This window comes from Calidris pugnax, unplaced genomic scaffold (assembly GCF_001431845.1).
Source record: "Calidris pugnax isolate Ruff unplaced genomic scaffold, ASM143184v1 scaffold211, whole genome shotgun sequence".
In the NCBI taxonomy this organism is placed as follows: Eukaryota; Metazoa; Chordata; class Aves; order Charadriiformes; family Scolopacidae; genus Calidris; species Calidris pugnax.
Window position 1 is genome coordinate 2,764,567 of NW_015091083.1, and position 23,236 is coordinate 2,787,802.

General features: G+C 48.0%; 2 protein-coding genes across 3 annotated transcripts in view; one reads left to right on the top strand and one right to left on the bottom strand.

Moving 5' to 3' along the window:
* The window catches only part of CHGA (chromogranin A), a 15,582-nt gene extending 1,947 nt beyond the window's left edge, over window positions 1-13,635 (top strand). The window contains exons 2-8 of one of the 2 annotated variants that reach the window (XM_014957695.1): window positions 214-260; window positions 4,288-4,381; window positions 4,805-4,873; window positions 6,575-6,673; window positions 10,473-10,979; window positions 11,409-11,878; window positions 13,080-13,635. In XM_014957695.1, coding sequence (XP_014813181.1) covers window positions 214-260; window positions 4,288-4,381; window positions 4,805-4,873; window positions 6,575-6,673; window positions 10,473-10,979; window positions 11,409-11,878; window positions 13,080-13,163 — 1,370 coding nt within the window. In that variant the 3' untranslated portion in view covers window positions 13,164-13,635. The remainder of the gene's footprint in view (window positions 1-213; window positions 261-4,287; window positions 4,382-4,804; window positions 4,874-6,574; window positions 6,674-10,472; window positions 10,980-11,408; window positions 11,879-13,079) is intronic. The other variant, XM_014957696.1, reaches the window with a different exon arrangement.
* Window positions 13,636-16,272: 2,637 nt separating this feature from the next.
* ITPK1 (inositol-tetrakisphosphate 1-kinase) overlaps window positions 16,273-23,236 on the bottom strand; it is a 139,595-nt gene continuing 132,631 nt past the window's right edge. The window contains exon 10 of the mRNA XM_014957559.1: window positions 16,273-22,935. Coding sequence (XP_014813045.1) covers window positions 22,613-22,935 — 323 coding nt within the window. The 3' untranslated portion in view covers window positions 16,273-22,612. The remainder of the gene's footprint in view (window positions 22,936-23,236) is intronic.

Here is a 23,236-nt window from a genome sequence, read left to right on the forward strand (position 1 = left end):
CTTCCCTTCCCTTCCCTTCCCTTCCCTTCCCCTGGGGAAGGCTTAGAGGGGGCACAATCCACCCATTCAGCTGCTGCACCCAAGGACCACTGCCACCAGAGCCAGATGTCCCTCTCACTACCATTTTTAGCAGGATAAGATTTCTTTCCTTGCCTCACAGTGGAGGTGAATAACAAGCTCTCTTATTTTTTTTTCCCTCCCCTGATTTTACAGCCATCTCTCTTCCTGTGACAAACGACATGAATAAAGGGGACACTAAGGTAAGGATGGGCAAATGAATCTGAGGGATGTGATGTTTAATCTCCACCTAGCTGGCTGGTTTTTGGCCGCCCTGCTGAAATAGCTTGTAGAAATAGCCAGGGATTTGCATGAGATCCCTACAGCAGGATCCATCCTCCCTTTTCCCCCGCTTACCCCACCCTCAACTTCCTTCCTGCCAGGATTAGCCTTTGTGCATCCAATTCTGGGCACCTTGGAAAGAGAGAAGTCCCTCAGGATGTACCAGAGGGACCAAACAAGCTTGTCTGGAGAATGGTGAGACTGAGGATGGAGGTTGAGTATAACCCTCCCCAGTCCTCCTACTTTCAGCCTTTCAAAGCTCCCAACAGGAGGTGACTCAGGGGAGAGTAGGGGGAGATGTGATTCAGGAAAGGGCATCTCTGGAACTGTGTGTGTTTGGGGATGTGTATACATCTGTGTTTGCATGTGTGTGGTGTGTTATTGACTGCTCCTGAAAAATGTGCAACTGGCTACTCTCAGATTGCTAATCTGTCCTCAGCTACTGCTCAGCCTGTCTGGACATCTACAAGCAGTGCAGGACTTGGCTGACCTCTCCAGCCTTCTTTTACAGGCTTCTGTGCATGCATCTGTGTCACACCTCTCTGACGTTCACAGCTGCACTTTGGAAGTGTGTGCAGTCCAAACGGGGCTTTGGCACCTTTGTATAGGTGTGTGTTTCCTGGGTTGATCTGTGACAGACCTTCCCTTCCTGATATAGTACAATGCCTGCAGTCTTTCCGATGAGCTGATCTCTTTGCTGCCCAGATTAGTATTTCTACAGAAATCAATGTCCAGAAAGGAAACACCAGCCTTCACCCCCACCCCCTTATTTCTTGAACATCTTTGTTTCCTGAAATCTTCTGGCCACGTAATGTTTTTCCCCAAGCAGGAGTAGCGGAGGACATATTCATGTCACTCTCAGCCACAGGCTCTGTTGCACAGTGTCTCTGCCTGTTGTTACCTACGGGGTAAGTGCCATGAGATACACTTCCCTGTGTCCTATCAGATGCGCCCAGGCCTGGAGAGCTGTTGCTTTGTTAAGACCTTGAGCCTGCTTAGCCCTTGCTGGGGCTGAGCCATGAGCTGTGAGCCACGGGGTGCCTGCTTCAGGCTGTGTGCTGCTAACTGAGAAAGGAGACTTACGGAAGGCACTTGCCCCTTCAACTGGCCATGCAAGGATGAGATGATCATTGGGCATCTGGTGGGACAATCCACTAATTGCACAGGTCTCCTTGTGAGATCTATTCCCCAGTATATTCTATGTGCAAACTTGGCACTTCCCAACAAGCCACATTTAGCTTTTGTGGAAGCTGGTGCAACTCCATGGGAATGCTTCCACTGAGGAAAGGTTGTCTCCCAAGGCTGTCCCCTCCCTGGGGACACTTTCTTCTCACTGACACAGGCTCTAGATGAGAGAAAAATCAGACCATACTTTTCTTTTGATTTTTGCTGCAACTGGAAGGAGCCATTAGGGCTTTTCTGCCTTCACCACCCTCTGAGACACAGCATTTCAGTAAGTCCTAGTCTCACAGGACAGATTCAGGCAGGCTTATCATTACATGGGTAGAACAGTGAGCACCACAGCTCTTCCTAAACACTGTGCTGCTCTAGATGTGCTCTGTGCCACCAGCATTTGTGGGTGGCTCAGGGCTGTGAAATGGGTAGTCAGCATCTGCAGGCTGTTCCTGGGCAGCTCATCAGACTTTCCTTATACTCAGGGCTTTCCATGGGGAGCTGAACATGGCCAAAACATTTACAATATCTCTGGTGTTTGCCCACTCTTGTGCTCCACGGAGACTATTTCCCACTTACAAATATATATTTCAGAAGGGCCTGAGCACTGCTGAGCTCAGTGAAGCCTACCCTTGTAAGGACATGTTCATTTGGAGGTTTCTGTGTAGGGACAGCATGAGCAGCTCTTAAGGATCTAGTTACATGCTCACAGTTAGAGGATAGCTATGGCAAAATTCCAGTCCAAGTTTCTGCACTAGATTAGTTACATTCATTTGGAAATGATCTCCTTCATTTTCTGTTGCAGGCTGTTATTTCATGACCTTGTGAAGTCTCACTCTGCAAAAAAGTCAAGGAGAGTGTTGTGGAATGACTGCACTCTTCATTTTATTATGGTACAAAGTTCTTCCAGAGAGTTGGCCGTATTTCTGTGGTGACTGATGTGTTTCTTTGTGTTCAGACAAAGACCTTAGATCAGCTTAGAAGTCTTCAAAAAGCTTGTATAGAGTGTTTCCTTGGACCAGGTTCTTACTTCTCATGCTGAGAAAGTCCTTGCTTCTGATACTGCATTGAATACAGCTGCATTAAGTGGCTCCAGAGATTGGGAAACATGAGAGGGAAGTATCAGAATTTGGGGTTTGTTCAATATAATGGTAAAGTGAAGTGACTCAAAGTCATCTAAAATCAATATTAATGGATTGCTTGTGGTATAGGAGAATGATACCAGGGAAATTCCCCTGCTTTCTTTTTGTTAAGTCTTTCCTGTAATATTTTTAATCCAGCAGGCAATCATCCTCTCAAACTATGTAAGTAGTTAAGAGTTCAGCGTTTTATGGCTGTGATCTGCAGTGGCAGAATTCTCTCCTTACACACAATGAAGATTTGCCCATTCTGCCTGGTCAATTAATATATCCAATTGCCTGAATGAGCAACATTGAAGATGACTGGGATTTGCTGACTTCTTTAATTTATACTGCAGCCACAGTGCTTTGTTGTCCTGAGAATGGCACCTTGTGAGGGAGGTCAGGACTCTTAGGGCTGCCTGCAGAAATCATCAGAAGAAAGAGGTGAAATTCAGTAAGTGAACTTTTTGCCCCCAAGGCTTACGTGCATCCTTTTTATTTTCAATTTAGCCTCTTTTTTCCACAGGCACTCATGGCCCCTGCAGACTTTCTGGGCTGCTTCCTAAATTATCATCTTTTTGAACTAAGCAGCCTGATTCCTGCACTACTAACCAGCACTGGGCTGTAGACAATGCTGCTTTCTCTCTGGTGTGACCATTTGGATCTACCATGACCGCAGAGCAGGGTTCCTGGTGGTGTGTCTCAGTGTGGAGAGGCTGCCTTCACGCCTGCCAGAGGTGCCACCTTACCTTTGTCTCTCTGGCTTTCATTCTCCTCCCACACATACAGCACTGGGCGATCCCTGTGGGATCAGCGGTGCTGCAGTTGCACGGGTGAAGAGCCAGGCCTGCAATCTCAGTACAAGTGACAAACTAGATTAATAATGCTGCTCATTTTACACTGAAGAAAAGAGCTGCTGGAAATGGGAGGCCCAGAGCTCACCCTGTCTGGGAAACTGCCTCAGGCAGTTGCAAATGCTTCAGATGCAAGTGTGGGAACTTCCTCGCTTTTAGATGAGCTGCCTCAGTGAACAGCAATTCCAGTCTATAATAGATGGCTGAAACACTCAAGCACAAGGTCAAATGCTTCTCCAGGGTATCTTGTCTTTCTCTAGGGCTTGAGAGCAATATTTCTCATCTGTGTTGAAAACTACTATTTGTCTGGTGTCACCCTCCATACCTGGCTGCAGTCTAACTACAGTGCCCTTCTCAGGGCTCAAAGAGCTTGCAGATTTCAAGGTCTCCCGTCGAAGAGGTTGACTGCTTGTTGCTCTCTACAGCTCCCACTGAAACCTTTTATGAAGTGCAGGTTGAGATGTATTGACTCTCTATGTATATATCCAGATCCCCTTTAATGTCCTGATGCGCCCAGCCTCTGGGATGGGCTACAGTAGTGAGCACCTCAGCTGAAGTCTGTGTTATGTTGAAGAACCTCTTTCCATTGCCATGTGTCATTTGCTCAGTTCTCAGTTTTGGGAGGTACCTTCTGTTCCTATGTTAGGTCAATCAGGAACCGAACATTCAGTTCTGGCTCAACAAGAAAAGCAAGAGGATCTATGCCATCATCTGCTGTGTTTTAGCCTTGGTAACAAATAGATTTAGGGGGAAAAAGACAATAAAGCAGTGCTTTAACTCTTATTTCTGTCTCTTCATAGGTGATGAAGTGCATTGTAGAGGTCATCTCTGATACTTTATCGAAGCCAAACCCCCTGCCGATCAGCGAGGAATGCCTAGAAACACTCAGAGGAGGTACAGGCTCAGATTTAATGCTGGGTATCCTCAAGAGCAGATCTGGCAGAGGTGCAGCAGGGGCTGCTTGTGCCCTGGTCCTCTAGCACATCATAAGGGGTTCCTGACACACTCACTTTCCTTGTGGTCACCCCACCAGGCTGTGCCAGGCCCCAGAAGTAGGGACGGAGTCAATGCTCAGCCCTGCTGGCATCACGCTGGCACCGCAGCTGGGGGAGGCTCTGGGTGGCATGAAGCTGCCTGGTTTTCATGGGATCTTCCTGTCTTCTTAACCACATGGTTAAGAGCTGTGGCAGCAAATCAGGCCAAGGGAGAGAAAAGAGTAAACAAGGAGGGATGTGGCATTTGGGGTTGTTTTTCATTTCTAGGGGTGGGGAGAGGTTGTCTTTGACCACTTTCTGTACCAAGTCTCCCCTGTTGCAGATGAACGAATCATTTCTATCCTTCGCCACCAAAATTTATTGAAGGAACTTCAGGAAATTGCGGCTCAAGGTACAGTTTCACTACAGTTTTGGGGAAGAGGGGTTTCATCTGTTGTAGCCCCTTGCACAGTTTTGTTGTTTAGCATTTTTTCTATTTTACATTAATTTGACATCACAGAAACGTGCCCTAGGAAATCTAGTCCCAGGACTTCCAATAGAGACTGGGTGAGCAGGGACAAGCATTTTGCTTATAATAACTCCAGTATGCATCTGATGATTTACATCACTGGCAAAGTAAGTTGGTGGCCATACAGAGTATAGGCCTCTTGGGGTGGGAAAACCCTAAAAGGGAATACTGTAATTTCGTTCAACAAATAACTACCAGCTCCCAAGCTGGGATAAAAGACAAGAAAACCTTCCCTGTTTGTGTAGCTGGAGTCTATCACTAAACCCAGGTGTGGCAGAAGGGAAGCCTCACTGAGCATCAAGCAGGACAAAACCAAGTGAAAGCCCTCAGTGGGGATTTTCCTGTTGGCTTCCTTAGTAGAATGCAAGTCCCATTTTTCGGAGAGATGTGGACAGCTCACCACTAGTTCATGTAGCAGCAGCAGCAGCACAGAGCTGTACAAACGGGTGTGAAAGGGGGAAAAGGGCTGTTCTCAGGTGCCCAGGTCCTCAGAGTTGGTGTGCATGTCCCATGAAAGGCTACTTCCAAGCCTATGCAGGTCCCCCTGCCCAGGTGACCTCATTGAGGCTGCAATAGGGTTCTCCCACAGCTTTCCCTCCTCGTTCTCCTTAGTGTAACTCAGCTGGCAGCCCTCCCTTACCAGGGCATTCCTGTGCTCTGCTCCTGTGTGGCGTGGCTGCCAGGGGTGGCTGAGACACAGTACCACCAGGTTGCTTTCAGAGCAGGGAAGCCCAAGGGAAAAGCAAAAGCATTTATCTTGGCCTCCTGTATGCTGGCTGCAGCTGGCCTTGCTCAGACTGGAGAGCCCACACCATCCAGCTCGGCCCTGAGCAGGGTTGGAGAGGACTGGACTGGCAGTGCTGGCCCTTGCCTTTGTGTTAAGGCATAGAAGCAGGGCGTAAGAAGCAGGGTGAGCTGTGTAAGACAGTGCTTGCTTGGTTTGTGGTTTGTGTTGGGATCAGGCTGCCTGGGGAGCGCTGGTTGCCAGGAGAGCTGTGCTCTGACCTCCAGCTCGTGTTGCCTTCAGTCAACACTTTCTCTAGGGTGTTGCTTTTGTTGCGCTGGCTCCATAATCCCAGGGGCTAAAATGTGGGTCCTTGGGGACCAGCCCCAGAGTGGGAATGAATGCTGCTCCTCCCTCCCAGGGAGAGGGGCCCCACGGCCAGGCAGGAGGGCACAGGGGCTCTCAGTGCTCACCTCAACAGAGGTACATGGGCAGCATCTGGAAGGAAGCAACATTTATCCTTCAATACTCTGAAGCTTAAGTCTTTTGTTAGCCTCAGTGTGCTGCAGTTCATCAGTTCTTATTCCCTAGCTTTCCATCAATATTAGTTTTCCTAGCAACCCTGTTTGTTTAGAGACCTTTTTCTTCTGCAGATGATTTTTTTTGGCGGTAGCTTTGTTACTCCAACTGATTCAAGTATCCTCCAGTCTCACTTCTCCTCACAGCTCCCCTTTGCCAGATTTCTCCATTGTAGAAAACATGTATATAATTATAAAGGGCATAGAACTATTTTCCAACCTTCTCTTTCTGAAACACGGGTGGGGCTGTTGCCTTTCCCTATTTTTTGTTACTTGATGCAGGTGCCAATGAGAGAACTCAGCAGCAGAAGAAAAGCAGTGGCTTCGAAGATGAACTTTCCGAAGTCCTTGAAAGTCAGAATGACAAGAACAAGCAGAGAGGTCAGTGTCAGCCTCCCCCCTCCAGGAAATCCAGGTCAGGCTGTAAACAAGGATGTTCTTTCTAACAGCCTTGATATGTCCATCTGCTTCTCATTTAGGCATCTTCTTTGATACTGCTGCTGACACACACAAGCAGCCTGGTGTTTGCTTTGTTCTTGTTTACCAGCTTAGAAAACATGTAATTTCTGAGCTATAGTAACTGGTGATGGTCAAGTTACCAAACTGATACTGATCTTTTCCATCCTGCTGCCAACACCATCACTCACTCCTAATGCTTAAAATGAGTCTCAGCCAGGGAAATCCCGTACTGAAAGGCTCAGTGACACAGGCAGGAGCGATCTGGGTCTGCTCCTGCTGCCCGTGTTTCCAGGTATCTCAGGTTATGGGTCTCTGAAGGGAAAATTGAACTTGGAATACACACAGTGCACACACTCATACACAAAACACCTGCATATTGGAAAGACTACATTCAGCTGGGATTTCCCCTTGTCACCAGGTTTCTGTGGCTGGGCTAGAGACAGGCAGTGTAGAGGAAAGGAGGGTTCAGCCCCTTCCCTTTTCCACCTCAGGAAGAGAGGATGCCAGCATGTGCAAGATGATTTCTCATCCAGCAGCAGCACCCCTGCAGAGGGTCTCGGGTGAGCTCTGGGGTGTGTGACAGCCACAACAGTGCAGCAATGCCCCGATGTCAGCCCAAAGACACCCAGAGTGTGGAGGACTAGTACATCCAGGGGCTGCTGCTGCAGCCAGCATGGCCAAAAGGCAGGGGAGAGGATGGGTGACACCGGGTCACCCTCCTGCCAGGGCAGACTCAAACCTCTTGCTCCAGCAGTGTGGTGACTGCATGAGGATGAAGCATGGCACGTTGGGCTACCCAGGCCTGCAGGCAGCCCAGTGACAGCTCACCACTAGTTCATGTAGCAGCAGCAGCAGCACAGAGCTGTACAAACGGGTGTGAAAGGGGGAAAAGGGCTGTTCTCAGGTGCCCAGGTCCTCAGAGTTGGTGTGCATGTCCCATGAAAGGCTACTTCCAAGCCTATGCAGGTCCCCCTGCCCAGGTGACCTCATTGAGGCTGCAATAGGGTTCTCCCACAGCTTTCCCTCCTCGTTCTCCTTAGTGTAACTCAGCTGGCAGCCCTCCCTTACCAGGGCATTCCTGTGCTCTGCTCCTGTGTGGCGTGGCTGCCAGGGGTGGCTGAGACACAGTACCACCAGGTTGCTTTCAGAGCAGGGAAGCCCAAGGGAAAAGCAAAAGCATTTATCTTGGCCTCCTGTATGCTGGCTGCAGCTGGCCTTGCTCAGACTGGAGAGCCCACACCATCCAGCAGGGTTGGAGAGGACTGGACTGGCAGTGCTGGCCCTTGCCTTTGTGTTAAGGCATAGAAGCAGGGCGTAAGAAGCAGGGTGAGCTGTGTAAGACAGTGCTTGCTTGGTTTGTGGTTTGTGTTGGGATCAGGCTGCCTGGGGAGCGCTGGTTGCCAGGAGAGCTGTGCTCTGACCTCCAGCTCGTGTTGCCTTCAGTCAACACTTTCTCTAGGGTGTTGCTTTTGTTGCGCTGGCTCCATAATCCCAGGGGCTAAAATGTGGGTCCTTGGGGACCAGCCCCAGAGTGGGAATGAATGCTGCTCCTCCCTCCCAGGGAGAGGGGCCCCATGACCAGGCAGGAGGGCACAGGGGCTCTCAGTGCTCACCTCAACAGAGGTACATGGGCAGCATCTGGAAGGAAGCAACATTTATCCTTCAATACTCTGAAGCTTAAGTCTTTTGTTAGCCTCAGTGTGCTGCAGTTCATCAGTTCTTATTCCCTAGCTCTCCATCAATATTAGTTTTCCTAGCAACCCTGTTTGTTTAGAGACCTTTTTCTTCTGCAGATGATTTTTTTTGGCGGTAGCTTTGTTACTCCAACTGATTCAAGTATCCTCCAGTCTCACTTCTCCTCACAGCTCCCCTTTGCCAGATTTCTCCATTGTAGAAAACATGTATATAATTATAAAGGGCATAGAACTATTTTCCAACCTTCTCTTTCTGAAACACAGGTGGGGCTGTTGCCTTTCCCTATTTTTTGTTACTTGATGCAGGTGCCAATGAGAGAACTCAGCAGCAGAAGAAAAGCAGTGGCTTCGAAGATGAACTTTCCGAAGTCCTTGAAAGTCAGAATGACAAGAACAAGCAGAGAGGTCAGTGTCAGCCTCCCCCCTCCAGGAAATCCAGGTCAGGCTGTAAACAAGGATGTTCTTTCTAACAGCCTTGATATGTCCATCTGCTTCTCATTTAGGCATCTTCTTTGATACTGCTGCTGACACACACAAGCAGCCTGGTGTTTGCTTTGTTCTTGTTTACCAGCTTAGAAAACATGTAATTTCTGAGCTATAGTAACTGGTGATGGTCAAGTTACCAAACTGATACTGATCTTTTCCATCCTGCTGCCAACACCATCACTCACTCCTAATGCTTAAAATGAGTCTCAGCCAGGGAAATCCCGTACTGAAAGGCTCAGTGACACAGGCAGGAGCGATCTGGGTCTGCTCCTGCTGCCCGTGTTTCCAGGTATCTCAGGTTATGGGTCTCTGAAGGGAAAATTGAACTTGGAATACACACAGTGCACACACTCATACACAAAACACCTGCATATTGGAAAGACTACATTCAGCTGGGATTTCCCCTTGTCACCAGGTTTCTGTGGCTGGGCTAGAGACAGGCAGTGTAGAGGAAAGGAGGGTTCAGCCCCTTCCCTTTTCCACCTCAGGAAGAGAGGATGCCAGCATGTGCAAGATGATTTCTCATCCAGCAGCAGCACCCCTGCAGAGGGTCTCGGGTGAGCTCTGGGGTGTGTGACAGCCACAACAGTGCAGCAATGCCCCGATGTCAGCCCAAAGACACCCAGAGTGTGGAGGACTAGTACATCCAGGGGCTGCTGCTGCAGCCAGCATGGCCAAAAGGCAGGGGAGAGGATGGGTGACACCGGGTCACCCTCCTGCCAGGGCAGACTCAAACCTCTTGCTCCAGCAGTGTGGTGACTGCATGAGGATGAAGCATGGCACGTTGGGCTACCCAGGCCTGCAGGCAGCCCAGTGATACCAGCGCAGTGTCACTGGTGGTCACCAGCCCTGCATCACCAGCTCTCTGCATCCATCCCCTCACCCCAGCACACTCCTCAGTCCTGCTTGGGGCTGCACGCACCCTTTCATACCCATGAGACTTTTCCCACTGCTCTTAAGCCCCCCATCTTTTCTTTTGCAATTACGTTAGAAGAGGCCAGACTCTGACAGGAGCAAGAGCCTGTACCCAGCCCACACTAAGCTCCTGCTGAGTAGCTGCTTTGCAGAAGCAGAGCCGTCCCCCAGCCCTCCCTTTGGCTCACCCGCAAACAGTGCTGGCTCCCTTTTCATCCTGGTAGGAGAAATAAGGATGCAACGTCAGTGCGGCGCTCAGAGCGGGGAGACCTGTGCAGGCGCTGTATTACACTGCCAAGGCATGTCATTTTACACGCAATCTGACTTCACGTGGGGCAAGTTTGTTGCTGGCATCTCAAGAGATGGTGATGAGGACCGTGCCGCAGCAAAGCACTTCAGCATATGTTTAACTTCAGCCTTGCGAGTCTCTCCAGGAGAGCAGGCACCAGCGAGAGCGCCGGCTTGCTTGAATGCAAGCATATGTTGAAGTGACTTGCAAAAAGGATCCATGGGCTCGTTAAGCAGATTGTGGAGCGGGGCTGAAGCTCCCTAAGAAACACACGGGCTTTGCTGGTTGTGAAATGAGCTCTCAGGAGAGGTGTTGCTTCTTGCTCCTCCCTCTGCAGATGCGGCAGGGGAGCGCCCTGAAGAGGAGCAGCCCACTGGGTCCCTGGCTGAGCTGCCAGCACAGAAAGCCCAGCAAAATGAAGATTCAAGAGAGGAAGGAAAAAACAGCCTGGAGGAGAGGGAGCCCAGACCACGGGATGCCGACCCTGGAGAGAAGGAGGATCAGGATGAAGCAGAGAGCAATGAGATCAGGGGTGCAGAGGATGCTCAGCGAGACGAAGCTTTGGACAACCACATCAGCAAAGACTTCAGCGAGGATGAGCGGCAGCAGCGAGGGGATGAAGAGGAGCAGCCCAGAGACCCCAGGGACAGCCTAGAGCTTGAGGATGAGGGAGAGCAGCCATCAAGGCAGGGCCAGGAGCAGAGCAAGGAGGTGGCAGAGGAGCGTGTGGAGCGGGAGGATGATGGAGGAGATGATGCTGCAGAGGAGGACCCTACCGAAGCAGAGAGGTCACTTGATTTGGCTGAGGAGGATGAGGAGGCTGAGGAGATGCAGGGAGATGACAGTATGTATCCCAGATGACTGCACTGACACCTACACGGGGTGAGCTGAGAACACAGAGACAGATGGATAAGAGGCTTTAAAGCCTCAAAGTTCAGGCAGGTGCTTACCAGGTTTACAGAAATACCCTCACCAACAGCCACCCAGACCCCCCCACAGGCCCACGCACAGGCCTGGCAGCTGCCTGCTGCTCAACTTTCATAGCACCTGGGGACAACCAGTTTCTTTTTCTTAAACTTCTTACGTGATATTTGACTGCGGCCTCCAAGCCCTCTTATTGACACGGTAAAGAGAGTGTAGGTATTTCCAGAATCCTGGGAAAATGGGCCTAAGTCAGGAAACCCACCTTGCATCACCCCTGAAGGCTCAGTTCAAAGGTGGAGCGTAACCAGACTAACAGTTGTGCTTACTGTTGTGTTTAATGCTCTTTCAGATAACGATGATGCTTTGGGATTTAGCAAAGATGGGCAGAGCTCTGAGGAGGAGGAGGAGGAAGAGCAGCCCCAAGCACTGAGAGGAGGAAGGCATCGCCTGGAGGATGAGGGGATCCAGGGGGAGAAGGACACATTCCAGCCCAGGGATGCCAAAAGTGAAGAGATGGAGGAGGAGTCCTCCAGGGAGTGGGAAGATTCCAAGAGGTGGAACAAAATGGATGAGCTGGCCAAACAGCTGACATCGAAGAAGCGCATGGAGGAAAATGATAGTGGGGAAGACCCAGACAGGTCCATGAAAATGGTGTTCAGGTCCCGCAAGTATGACTTCAGTAGTCCAGAGGAAGACATAAGAAGGTCGTGGAAGCATCACTCAAAGGAGGACAGCAGTGAAGGAGGCTTCCCACTTGCTCCCATGCCCGAAGAAAAGAAGGATGAGGAAGGCAGCGCTAACAGGAGAACGGAGGTTGGTGTACGTAGCCTTAAGAAAAAATTCCACCCAGTTATTACTTGAGAATCCAAACTCTGCTTGGAGATATGGATAGTACCTTGGCATTATGCAGCCGGCATCGGTTCCCTGTGACATTAAGGAGATGCTTGGTGACCTTTTAGCCATTCAGCCCTAGGTATTACTGAGATTTGCACCTATCTGTGCCTTTGGGTTTTTTCCTTGTTTTAGTGATTGGTGCAAAAACATCCCCTACCTGAGACAGTCTTACAAATGAGACAAGACTTTTGCACTGGTCTGTGCTGGACGTGGTGACCAGAGCTGTTTCTGAAGTCTTGTGTCCCAAAGCCCCTCCAAGTCCGTGCTTGGTGGCCAGCATAGCTCCATTCCCTCCACACAGGAGAGGGGCCATCACCTCAGTTCCGCCAGCAGAAAAAGGCACCTTTAGCCACAACAGCCCTGAGTTTGCTCCCGCAGAACCTGCTGCTGCCCTGGGCAAGCCCCAGGTGACACAGCTGTGAGGGGCAGGCAGGGCTGGTGCTGGCAGTGAGAGAGGGCCAGTTGTGTATAACTGGAATTTGGGCAAAGCCATGCAATTATGAGTTTGAGTTCCTGTTCCTAGCTACAGGTGACTGCATAGATGCACAGGAGCCGCTATAGAAAGGCCACCAAGCCTTTCTATGGGCATCTTGAGCCTTTAAACAGCTTCCTCAGTCACTATTTTCCCAAGTGAAAAAGCCTCTTCTGGTACCAGAGGTGGATGTGGACACTCAGCACAACATGAGGAGAGGGGACAACGCTGTCTTCTCCACTTGCAGCCACCCGTCCCCATCCTGGTTTGACACCGCTGCCTCACCACAGGCGCTGGCGCCTTTCGGCTGTGCCTGTCCCAGCCCAGCTCCCCGGCAGCCATCTCCCTCCAGCCCCACACTCCAAGAGAGAGACCTCTCAGGGTCTGCCCCACCTGGCAGCGGGGCTGGGGAAGGATAGGGATGGTGTGTTTGTCCCCATCACCAGCTGCAGCCATCTAACATTAGGACAGGACTAATCAGAGTTGTACATGGACAACACCTGTCCAGAGGAGCGGGCTGAAGGCACAGGATGAGATGCGGCTGTGCTCATGCCGTCCCTGGCAGCTAGCCCTGGGCAAGGCTTTCTGTAGCTCTGGAGGGGCAAGGGCTGCCCAGTCATGGCTGCTGACGCGTGTCCCGGGCTTTCATTGCAGGACCAGGAGCTGGAGAGCCTGGCCGCCATCGAGGCCGAGCTGGAGCGTGTCGCCCACAAGCTGCACGAGCTGAGGCGAGGCTGAGGGCCCCAGCCCTCCCTGCCCAGGCGACAGCCGCCGCCGCCCTCCTCCCTCCCCACCACATTATCGTTTCCCGATGTAAAAGCAATTAAGCCGGAGCAGAAGCATCGTGCCTAGGAAACCAACCTCGCTAGCGCCCAGGCCTGCCTCCCTCGCCATCGTGTTGTGCCCATCACCGCTTCTCCACCTCACGCTCCCCTCTCCACAGGGATGCCCACCCGCCCGGCTGGGCGCTGGTGGGCACAGAATGCAACCCACACGTGTATTTTTCTGTCCGGGTGGGGGTTTTTTTCCCTCTTTTTTTAAGAAAAGACAAGACAGCTTTCTAGAAAGTTCTCCTTCCACTGGTAGTTTCACTGGGTAAACAAACTGCAATAACTTGTTATCTTTTGATTAAAAGCTGAGAACTCTGACTGTAATATATTCTATATAAAAAATTTATCTAAGGAAAAATAAAACTGCAGTGGGTTCCTTCCTTTGTTTTGGCAGCTTGTCTCGGTCGTCACCATGCTGCAGGGCTTGTGAGGTCCCAGCAGAGAGGAGGGGGAATGGAGGGCTCCCCTTCCCACAGGCACATTGCAATGGCGTTTCCCTCCCTCCCCAGGCTCCAATACTGCTGCCCACCAAGGCCCAGCATGGGGGATACCCATAGCAAATAGGTTAGACAGGAGGAAAACTGCTGGTCTGTGTTCCCCCAGAGGTGAAGGTTGGTCCTGAGGGGCCATCCCTCCTGTGTGTTGGCTTGCAGGAGCCATGGTGGCCAGCTGGCACAGCACTAACAGGCACAACATCCCCCACCCCTTGGGCTTCAGGCCACATGCTGGCTGGAAGACCAGCTGGTGCCCGGGCTGGGCAAGCTTGCCCCCAAAGTCTCTGAACACCAATCATAGGATTTTAGACTTTTTATGTGTATCAGCAGGAGAGCAAAAGATCATCCCACTGCCAAGGGCTGTATCCCACCCACCGGTTCATCAGTTGTCCCCAATCACCTGCAGCCCACAGAACAGCTGAGATGCTCAGGAAATGGCCACCACCCTTTGAACTTGACATTTTCTTCTAGTCTGCTAAAAACATCGGTGCCATTGGCCTGTAGAGTGCATTGCCCTGGAGGTGGGTGTGCAGGGTCCCCTCAGTGCAGGAGATACCAGGTGTCCAGAGCTGTCCTCCACCCACCCAACTGGTGGTCTCCCACCCAGGGAGAGCTGCTGAGTGGGCAGTGCCCCTCGACCCCAGCCCCGGCAGCCGCACAGCAGCAGGAGGAGGCGGCGAGGCTGAGGTACAGCCCGAAAGCTGCCCTGGCACAGGGTGCAAGCCGGGACAAGGCACAGGGGGCGAGCCTGGCTGGGGAAAGTGCACCAGGACGAGGTGCAAGTCTCCCAACCCCATCCTGAGGAGATCGCACTCATTAACCTCAGGGAAATGCACATAGGAACAGAAATGAAAGCGCAGATGTTCCAAGGACACAGTACTTATATGCCAGTTATTAGAGAGTTAATCCAGCTGTAAAAGTCACATTTTACATACCCATCTTCATTTAAATTTGAATTTGAATATTGTACTTAATGTCTCCTTTTTTTTTGTGGCAGCGTCTCTGCTGGTAACATCACCCACACAACCCCTTAGACACTCAGCTCTACATGTCACAAGAAATTCACAGAAAACCACAGCCACCCACCTCACCCCACCCCTGCCAAAACAAAACAAAACCCGAACAAACAGAAAACAACAAACAACTCATCCCCAAGAAACCAAACAACCCAGCAGAGAAACACAGCCATCTTCAAAGGAGTCACACAAGTTTTATCATGAGGCAGCAGACAGAGCTTGCCTATTGCTGCTGCAAAATCCACAGGAGGAAAAAAATGTTATTTCACTGAGCTACTATAAATATTGTCTTAAGTTGATATTCAAGTAATCAGAAACATTTGGGACCTAAGGCCTTACTTACTTTAAAGTCCTTTGAGATTGGTGATGAGTGGTGTTCCTCAGGGGTCTGTACTGGGACCAGTACTGTTCCATATCTTCATCCACAGACAGTGGGATTGAGGGCCTCCTCAGCAGATTTGCAGATGGCAGCAAGCTAAGTGGTGCAGTTGACACACCTGAGGGATGGGATGGATCCACGGGGACCTGGACAGGCTTGAGAAGTAGGCCTGTGTGAACCTCATGAGGCTGAACAAGGCCAAGTGCAGGGTCCTGCGCCTGGACTGGGGCAATCTCCAGTGTCAGTACAAGCTGGGGAATGAAGGGATGGAGAGCAGCCCCCCACAGACAGTGGGATTGAGGGCCTCCTCAGCAGATTTGCAGATGGCAGCAAGCTAAGTGGTGCAGTTGACACACCTGAGGGAGGGGATGGATCCACGGGGACCTGGACAGGCTTGAGAAGTAGGCCTGTGTGAACCTCATGAGGCTGAACAAGGCCAAGGGCAGGGTCCTGCGCCTGGACTGGGGCAATCTCCAGTGTCAGTACAAGCTGGGGAATGAAGGGATGGAGAGCAGCCCCGCCGAGAAGTACTTGGGGGTATGAAAAGCTGGACATGAGCTGGCAATGTGCACTCACAGCCCAGAAAGCCACCTGTACCCTGGGCTGCATCAAAAGCAGTGTGGCCAGCAGGCTGAGGGAAATGAGCTCCCCACCGCAGGGCCTGGCCTTGGGGCTGGCACCAGGCGCTGATCCCCAGGCGGTGTTTACACCAACGCGCCTTGCGGAGCGGGCTGGTTGCTTAGCAAAATGTTAATGCTGCTGGGCCAGATATCCATCTTTCCTGCACTAGCCAAAACAGGGTCCTGATTGAAAATCCTCCTGGGTTTTGAGAAATCAAGAATTCCCTACTCAGGATGATGCAAGAAGAATCAGCCCACGCTAGGAATAAATGCTTAAGTACAGAGTAGCCCAAATCCCAGTTATGTTTAGCTGCGTTACATAGTAAGATAAAAATAGCTGACTTCCCACTAGCGTTAGAAATCACATCAAACCTTGCTGGTACAAAGAGGCAAAAACTAACTGCAAAAAATCAAGGATGTGAAAACTAAATTCTCATAAAAACAGGCTTCCCCCACTGAGCTGCTCCCCTCGCTGCCCCACCCGCTCATAAAGAGAAAGCAAAGTAGAGCTTGTTATAAGGCATTTATTTTCATTACGTGTTGGAAAGGGACAATTCTGTCTTAAAACAATTACAGAGATAATGCCACAATACGTACTGCATATTGCTTTACTGTTGAAACCAAAACATTGTCCAAAACAGGTGCTTGGCAAATGAAAACAAAATGAATATATTACCATTGAAATCAAAGCTGTTAGATGAAAGCACCATCTTCATTGTCAGATCTGATCAGTCATGCAATTGAAGATGCCAAAGAGCAAGTATTTTTGGTTTTTACAGTAAGCCATGATCTTTTAAGGGTTTATATCATTCTATACAAATTTAAGTACAAAATGGGAGTTACGTTTCAGAAATCAGTGAACCAGGCTGAAGTGAATCACACGACACACTCGTTAACACTGTACAGCTGGATTTGAACATAGTTATCGATGAACTAGTAAAACTTAGCACATACGCAAAATGGTCCCCAAGATTCAGCCATGCTTAGGTGGGGAGCGACGCGGGAGAGCAAACGGTGATATCCAACACTATTCACACCCGGGGGAACAATTTTCTCAAAATTGTTGGGATCCCAAGGAATTGTTGTTACTCCATTTTAAGAACAACTGGATTTTAGTACGTGGTTCTCACAAGGGTATACACAAGCTGTATCGAATACTGAATCAGAAATAAATAATAAAAGATACATCTAATACATCTTTTATTTTTAATATTTTTTTTTTACAGCACTGACTTTACAAGAGGATAAACAACTCATTTTTAGGGGCTGCTAACATCTGAAACAAAGAAGTCACTATTTTATACTCAACATATACTCAACCTTTTAATAACTTCATATATGTATATATGACTTTGCACACAAAAAATGTTAAAATAATTTATATCTAAAAACTACTGTGTAAAGAACGAAGGAGGAAATAAAATGTGGATTTTCTTAAAAAGGATAGAAGAGGAAGACCTGATTTGCACTAAATCCATTCACTCTTTCAGCTATTTCTGGAGTTTCAAGAGATTTCCAGGCCATCAACAAAAACTTCCCTATGCACTGGCAGTTCTCATGGCACGCTGGGGAAGGTCACCTGCTAATGAGCTCCTGCGGCCCACAGGCATCTGCCAGCATCATCCCCAGTGGATTCAGGGTGAGAAAGGTGGAGAGAAAGAGAAAATATCTCCCCAGGCTGCTGTTAAAAAAGGCGGAGCGGAATCCTGACCCACTGGTAGCATGATGTCCACTGGCCAGGGTTTTACTCCAGAGCCCTATCTCTCCACACTCTCCTTCCGCATCACAGATACAGGATGTCTTCTTACACTGGATTTTTTTCTTCCACAGAAAACCACCCCAGGAGCAGGGGTGGACCAGATCCCAACAGCCACCTACACGCACCCAGCGAGAACGATTCCTTGTGCTTGCTAAAGGTGCTATTGTGCTTGTGTTGCTGACGAATCACTCTAACATCTCCATTTATACCTGGATCCTCTCAAACTTCAACAGTCTTTAATAATTTCTGTGGTCATGTAAACATGACAATCCAAGGAGGATCTGAAACCCATCTGGTCAAAAGATCAAGAGTTGATGGCCTGGATCCACACCAAGGGAACAGGGAAAGGAAAGGTAGTGAAGATGTGGAAAGTACTTTTCTGGAGGTTACATTCCTCTGAAATAGATATTAAAGCAATAGTACAAATAAAATCAACAATGTGATCTGCAACGTGTGTCTGTTTATCTATGAAAGTGAGAGGAGATTATATTAAAGGAAATATTTTAATCTACACAAAGCATTTTCACATACTCCTACTTACAAAACACACAGTTGCAACACCATAAAGTAATTTTATACTGAATACAGAAATCAATACATCTCTTACTAAAAAGGAGAGAGGAAAAGGAAATTAGCAGGGTAATGCAAGTGAACTCCTGCAAGTGTGCGCATGGGGAGACTGCTACAAACTCAAAATAGACTCTATTCACTATAAAACCAAAATCCAAGATTTTCCACACAGCTGTGGAAGGCAAGGCTGCAAGCTAGTGTGAAAAAGCCTGACTCACTTGTCACTCACTGCTGCCACGCAAAGACTTTGGGAAACCAGTGTTAGTCTAAAAACTGATGAGCCTGGATGATTTTTTTTTTGGATGAAAACAACAGAAGCATTTTTCCTTTGTTTCTCTCCTTTTTGCCAGCCAATTCAAACACCTCTGGCCCCATTTATTCTGTTGCCTTTGGACTGTATCCTGCCTCTGTTATCTATCCACTACTCCACCTGATTGTTCCCTGGCTGGATACAGCCCGCAGTTTATCTGGAGAACCTGAGGCTTTATCTTGAGCAACCCATGTTACCTCGTGAAGCCCCACGGTTGGGTTCCTAATTTGTACTCATCTATAAAAAACAAATTAAACTGGTGGTTCTCCATCTGAGCAACCTGCTGCAGACCTCCTCTGCACAAACATTCCCATGGTGAGGATGGAGATCTTCAAACAGCTTTACCATTCCAACAGTCTGAATAGCATTAATCAAAATAGTGCATCCTTTCTACCAACCAGCCTGGTCAACTGGCTTCTACAGCACAAAGGCTGACCAGCCAGACACGTGGGTAACCAAAGGCAGAAGAGCGTGGGCCCAGCGGTAGTTCTGTGTTACACAAACCACAGGTGCCAGCACGGATGCTCCCAGCCGGGCTGCGTTTCTGCAGTTGGTTTTCACGTACGGATCAGGATGTTCTGGTACAGTCATTGCAAACCCAAGCGTAACACGGCAAAGTCAGCCAGGGGGGAGGATGACGGCGATGGCTTTACATGGCAGGCAGTGATAATACCACTCACATTCTCCTCAACAGGGAAAAATCTTCACCTGCCGAAGCCGATCACATAATTACAGTGGAAACCAGCGTCCCGTCTCCTCCATCACGCTGACACAAAACCTGGAGAAATTTCAGGCAGGGTGATGGTGTTCTTGTGGATTTCTAACAGTGAAGCAGAACAGAAACAGATCCCTAAGAAGCTAACTGGTGACCATGTAATTTTAACATAATTGCTCCCATCAACACGGCAATAATAGCTATGCCCCTGAAAACACGGCAGAACCTTTCCTAACACACAATAACAAAATTCAAACAGACATTATGGAAAATCTCCCTTAGATTGTCTGCAATTTTAAGAGCAAGGGCATTCTGGTATGGTCTAATATTACTAGACTCCTCTACTTTTACAAAAGAAGACAAGACTACAGAATATTAACTAAATTACTGTGAAGCTTATCTTAAATCAAAGCTATTCTGAACTTATCAAACGAGGCGGCAACTCAGAAAAGCACTTTAGCACAGGCTTAATAACATACACATGCTCGAATGTTTTGCAATAATGTAATTGTATGTCTGGATGCTTGGTAACTTACAATTTTGGCTTTTAAAAGTTGGTCTCCTGATTTGCCCCTGTGATTTAGCAACATTCTAGTATATGAGCCACAATAATAATTTCTGCAAGGAAATATAGTAGTACAGCAATTGCATGGTAATTTATGTGAAAACTCTATTGTAATGCCACATCACAACAGGTACCTGCATATCTGCACCTGGTAAATCAAAGTGATACCAATACATTTGATAAATAAAAAATAAATTACAGACTATGGGAAATATGTCACTGATCACACCAATGACCTAAACTTGTTTTCTAGTTACTGCCAAGGTCTGGAGTAATATTTAAATATAGTATTTCTGCAAGCCTTCAGAGAATTAAAAAATAAACTTCTAACAATCATTTGTAAACAAGTTTAAAATGCACAATTATATTTCAGTAGTTTATTTTGGAGAAATAAAGCAGTGCAAAATAGGCCAACCAAAATTCAGAAGGCAGCCAGGAAAATAAAATTCTTATTTGATGTTCTAACTAGGAAACAGCATACAGACATTTCCATTGGATCCAACACTCAGATTCATGTAAACATACTTAGTTTGAAAGGTCTTGAGTTACTAACCCAGTTTTAACATCATTGCTTCTTTCCCACCACCCAATAAAAAAAAAAACCAACCAAAAAACCCAAAAAGCCAAAAAGAAAACCCCCCCAAAAACCCAAGCCATTGTAATAAAGGGAGCAAAAGGCAAGTCTACAAACACTCCACCAGCTGGTTACAAGAAAGTACCATACAAAAATATGCACTGGCAAGTTCCTTCCTGAGGGTATCTTTTGTTACACACGTAACATAAAAACACTTTTTATTTGAAACAAACAAAAACAAACCTCAAACTGTAGATGTCAATTTTATTTCAGTCATGGCTTTACGAAAGGTTTGGTCTATCACCAATACTTTTATAAACCCTTACCTATGTACATCTGACTCAATCCTACCACAACCACCCGAGACCTGTGAGCTGCAAATGGCATGGGATCCAGCAGCCTCAAAGCACACGAGGGCTGTGAAGAGCACCCAGCCCAGAACTGACCTGCGACAGCCCAGGATGTTGGCTGCGTTTACGTGCACCCTGGAATTTGACCAACACCACACTCCAGTCCCTACAGAAATACCTTAAGGTTAGTAATCGCTCTAGCAGTAGAATAATCTCTTCTTAAATCATGCTCGAAAATCCAATCCCGGCTACAGGAAATTCCCAAGAATGGCATTTAGGGAACAAACTCCACCTCTCCTAAGGAAAAGCCATTGTTTACACAAAAGAACTGCTGCACAACACTCTTCAAAACTTTCTCCCCTCTGGGACTGGTACCATCAGGTAGGGTGTTAACATCTTCTACAGAGTTTACTCCTCTCTTCACAGTCTACCTGGGCTTTAAGCTCTAGATCCTTTCCTTTTGAGTAGATAGCTAACAAAATACTAATCAAACTGGTATTAAACGCTGCAGCGATGGATGCTTTACACATACCTGCTATAGAAAGACAGAAATTCCCACATCTGCAAGCTAGGAGCTTAACTAAGGAAATTAAGGTTCTTAACACCACATCTCTAAAATGTATTTTAGGGTTTATATGGGGAAGGGAAGGCCACTCAGCCTACCAAAATAGTGTCTCCATTCTCAGCGCTGACAGACTTGGATATTTCGGTTTAGTGTTCAGAATTGGCAAAAGTTTCAGGAATTCTCAACAGCAGAAGATGCTGCCATGCTACAAGATGCAATAGAGGGTGAACACTGTAGGTTTACCGCGTATCTCAACAGATACAATTTGGATATGCTATAGTTTGCTAATAGTATAAAGCATTATTGTAAATTACCACATGGCCTCATCTGACAGCTTGCAACGAAGTAACTTGGTCTCTGAGCTAGAGCTGTGGTGTACTTCTACCTCATACGAAGGTACACAATTCTGCTTATACTTAATTTGCAAAAGAACAACAAAATGCACAGCAGCATGGATCTGTGGAAGGCAGCTACTGTGTTAGCCCCTAGGATCTGCAGATCAGGTGCCCCAAGGAACACACGCAGCTCTTTGCAGAGCTGTCCCACAGTCCTTGTAAGTGCAATGGAAGGAGAATGAAATTCTCTGCTAAGAAATGAGCTGCTTCCATTAATTCTTCTAGGATTTCACCACTAGCAGATGATTGAAACGATGATATTTAATCTACGAAATCACTCAGCCTAACTATCAGCACCCTGTCCGGATCAAACACGCGTTGCTGTTGGCAAGCGGGGTTAGAAGCTGCTTTTGGCTGCAGCGATGAGGCCTGGGGGAAGAACTGCAAAGCTGGACCCAGGGCGGTCACCTCGGCTCTGTACCCTGGACATCCAGTCTGCTCTGTCCCACTCACAGTGCTACGGCTTCACAGCAAGCTACCTGTCAACATCTGGACTGGTCAATGTTTCCAGGGATTTGGATTAGTGATACTGAAGTTGTCTTAGCTTTCTTTTGCAATGGTCTACCTGAAAAAAGGGAACAGGCAATATTTTAGGCAAAAATCTCTAGCACTGTTACATTCAGACACTGCATTTCAACATTACCATCTTCTTGATACCATGAGGTCCGATTTTAAAATGCTGGTCACCAGTGATTACAAAGAATAATAGAAATGAAAGAGCAACCCTCCCACAATGAAAGGACTAGTGTTAAAACCCACGTGTGTGTAAACTCACTACAGATTTGCAACTGGAATCTGATGAAATGGATCTGAATCTCTTTCTTGACCTCCACCTTTCAGTCCATTTCATCAGCAAATCAGGTTAAATCAAATGGAAGGTTTTTTTTTATTCTGCTTTTTCTGTGTTGTGTTTTGTGTTGTTGGTTTTTTCTTTTGCCTTTTTTTTTTTTTTCATTTTTCGCAATTGTATTGTTACAGCCTGATCTGGTTCTGGGACCACAATTTGTATCCCTGTGGCTTTTTCTCAGTCCGTGGCATCGGCAAGTTATTGAGAAGAAGCTTTTGTTGCCAACGTAGCGACGCAGTGCTGCTGGAAGCTGGGGGACACTGCCGAGTTGCAGCCTAGTCTCTGGTGTTGCAGTTTTACTGAGCTGTTGGTCTCGCTTTCCACAATCCAGGAGGAGTCTTTTCCCATGACGCCGAGACATCCCGTGCTGGCGCAGCATATCCGCTCGTCCATCATCCCGCCGGTCTGCTCTGCCAGGAGCTTGCTGCGGTTTAGCTGGGTCACCTCAGGTACCTGACCCTGCAGGACAGCAGCTATGTGGTTCAGAAGATCTGAGAAAAATTCGGAAACACCCTCGTAACCTGAGAAGAGGAAAAAGGAAGGAGAGAAAAAAAGGCAAGTAAGTAATTTGCATAAGATCTTTGAAAGGCTTCTTCTACCAGTTTATTTCTTGGGCTGTCTTTGCCCTCCAAGTGATAATAAAAAGGCTTCTTTTCTATGACATCATCTTGAGTGACTGCAAGAGCAGATTAGCATAAAAGGAACAGAGACCATTGTTACAAAAATATTTTTGTTTCACAAGAAAAACTGTCACCTTTCAGATTTTCTGTTTCGTTTTCCTCCCAAGTATGTATGTGTACACATAATTTTAGATACATTCTA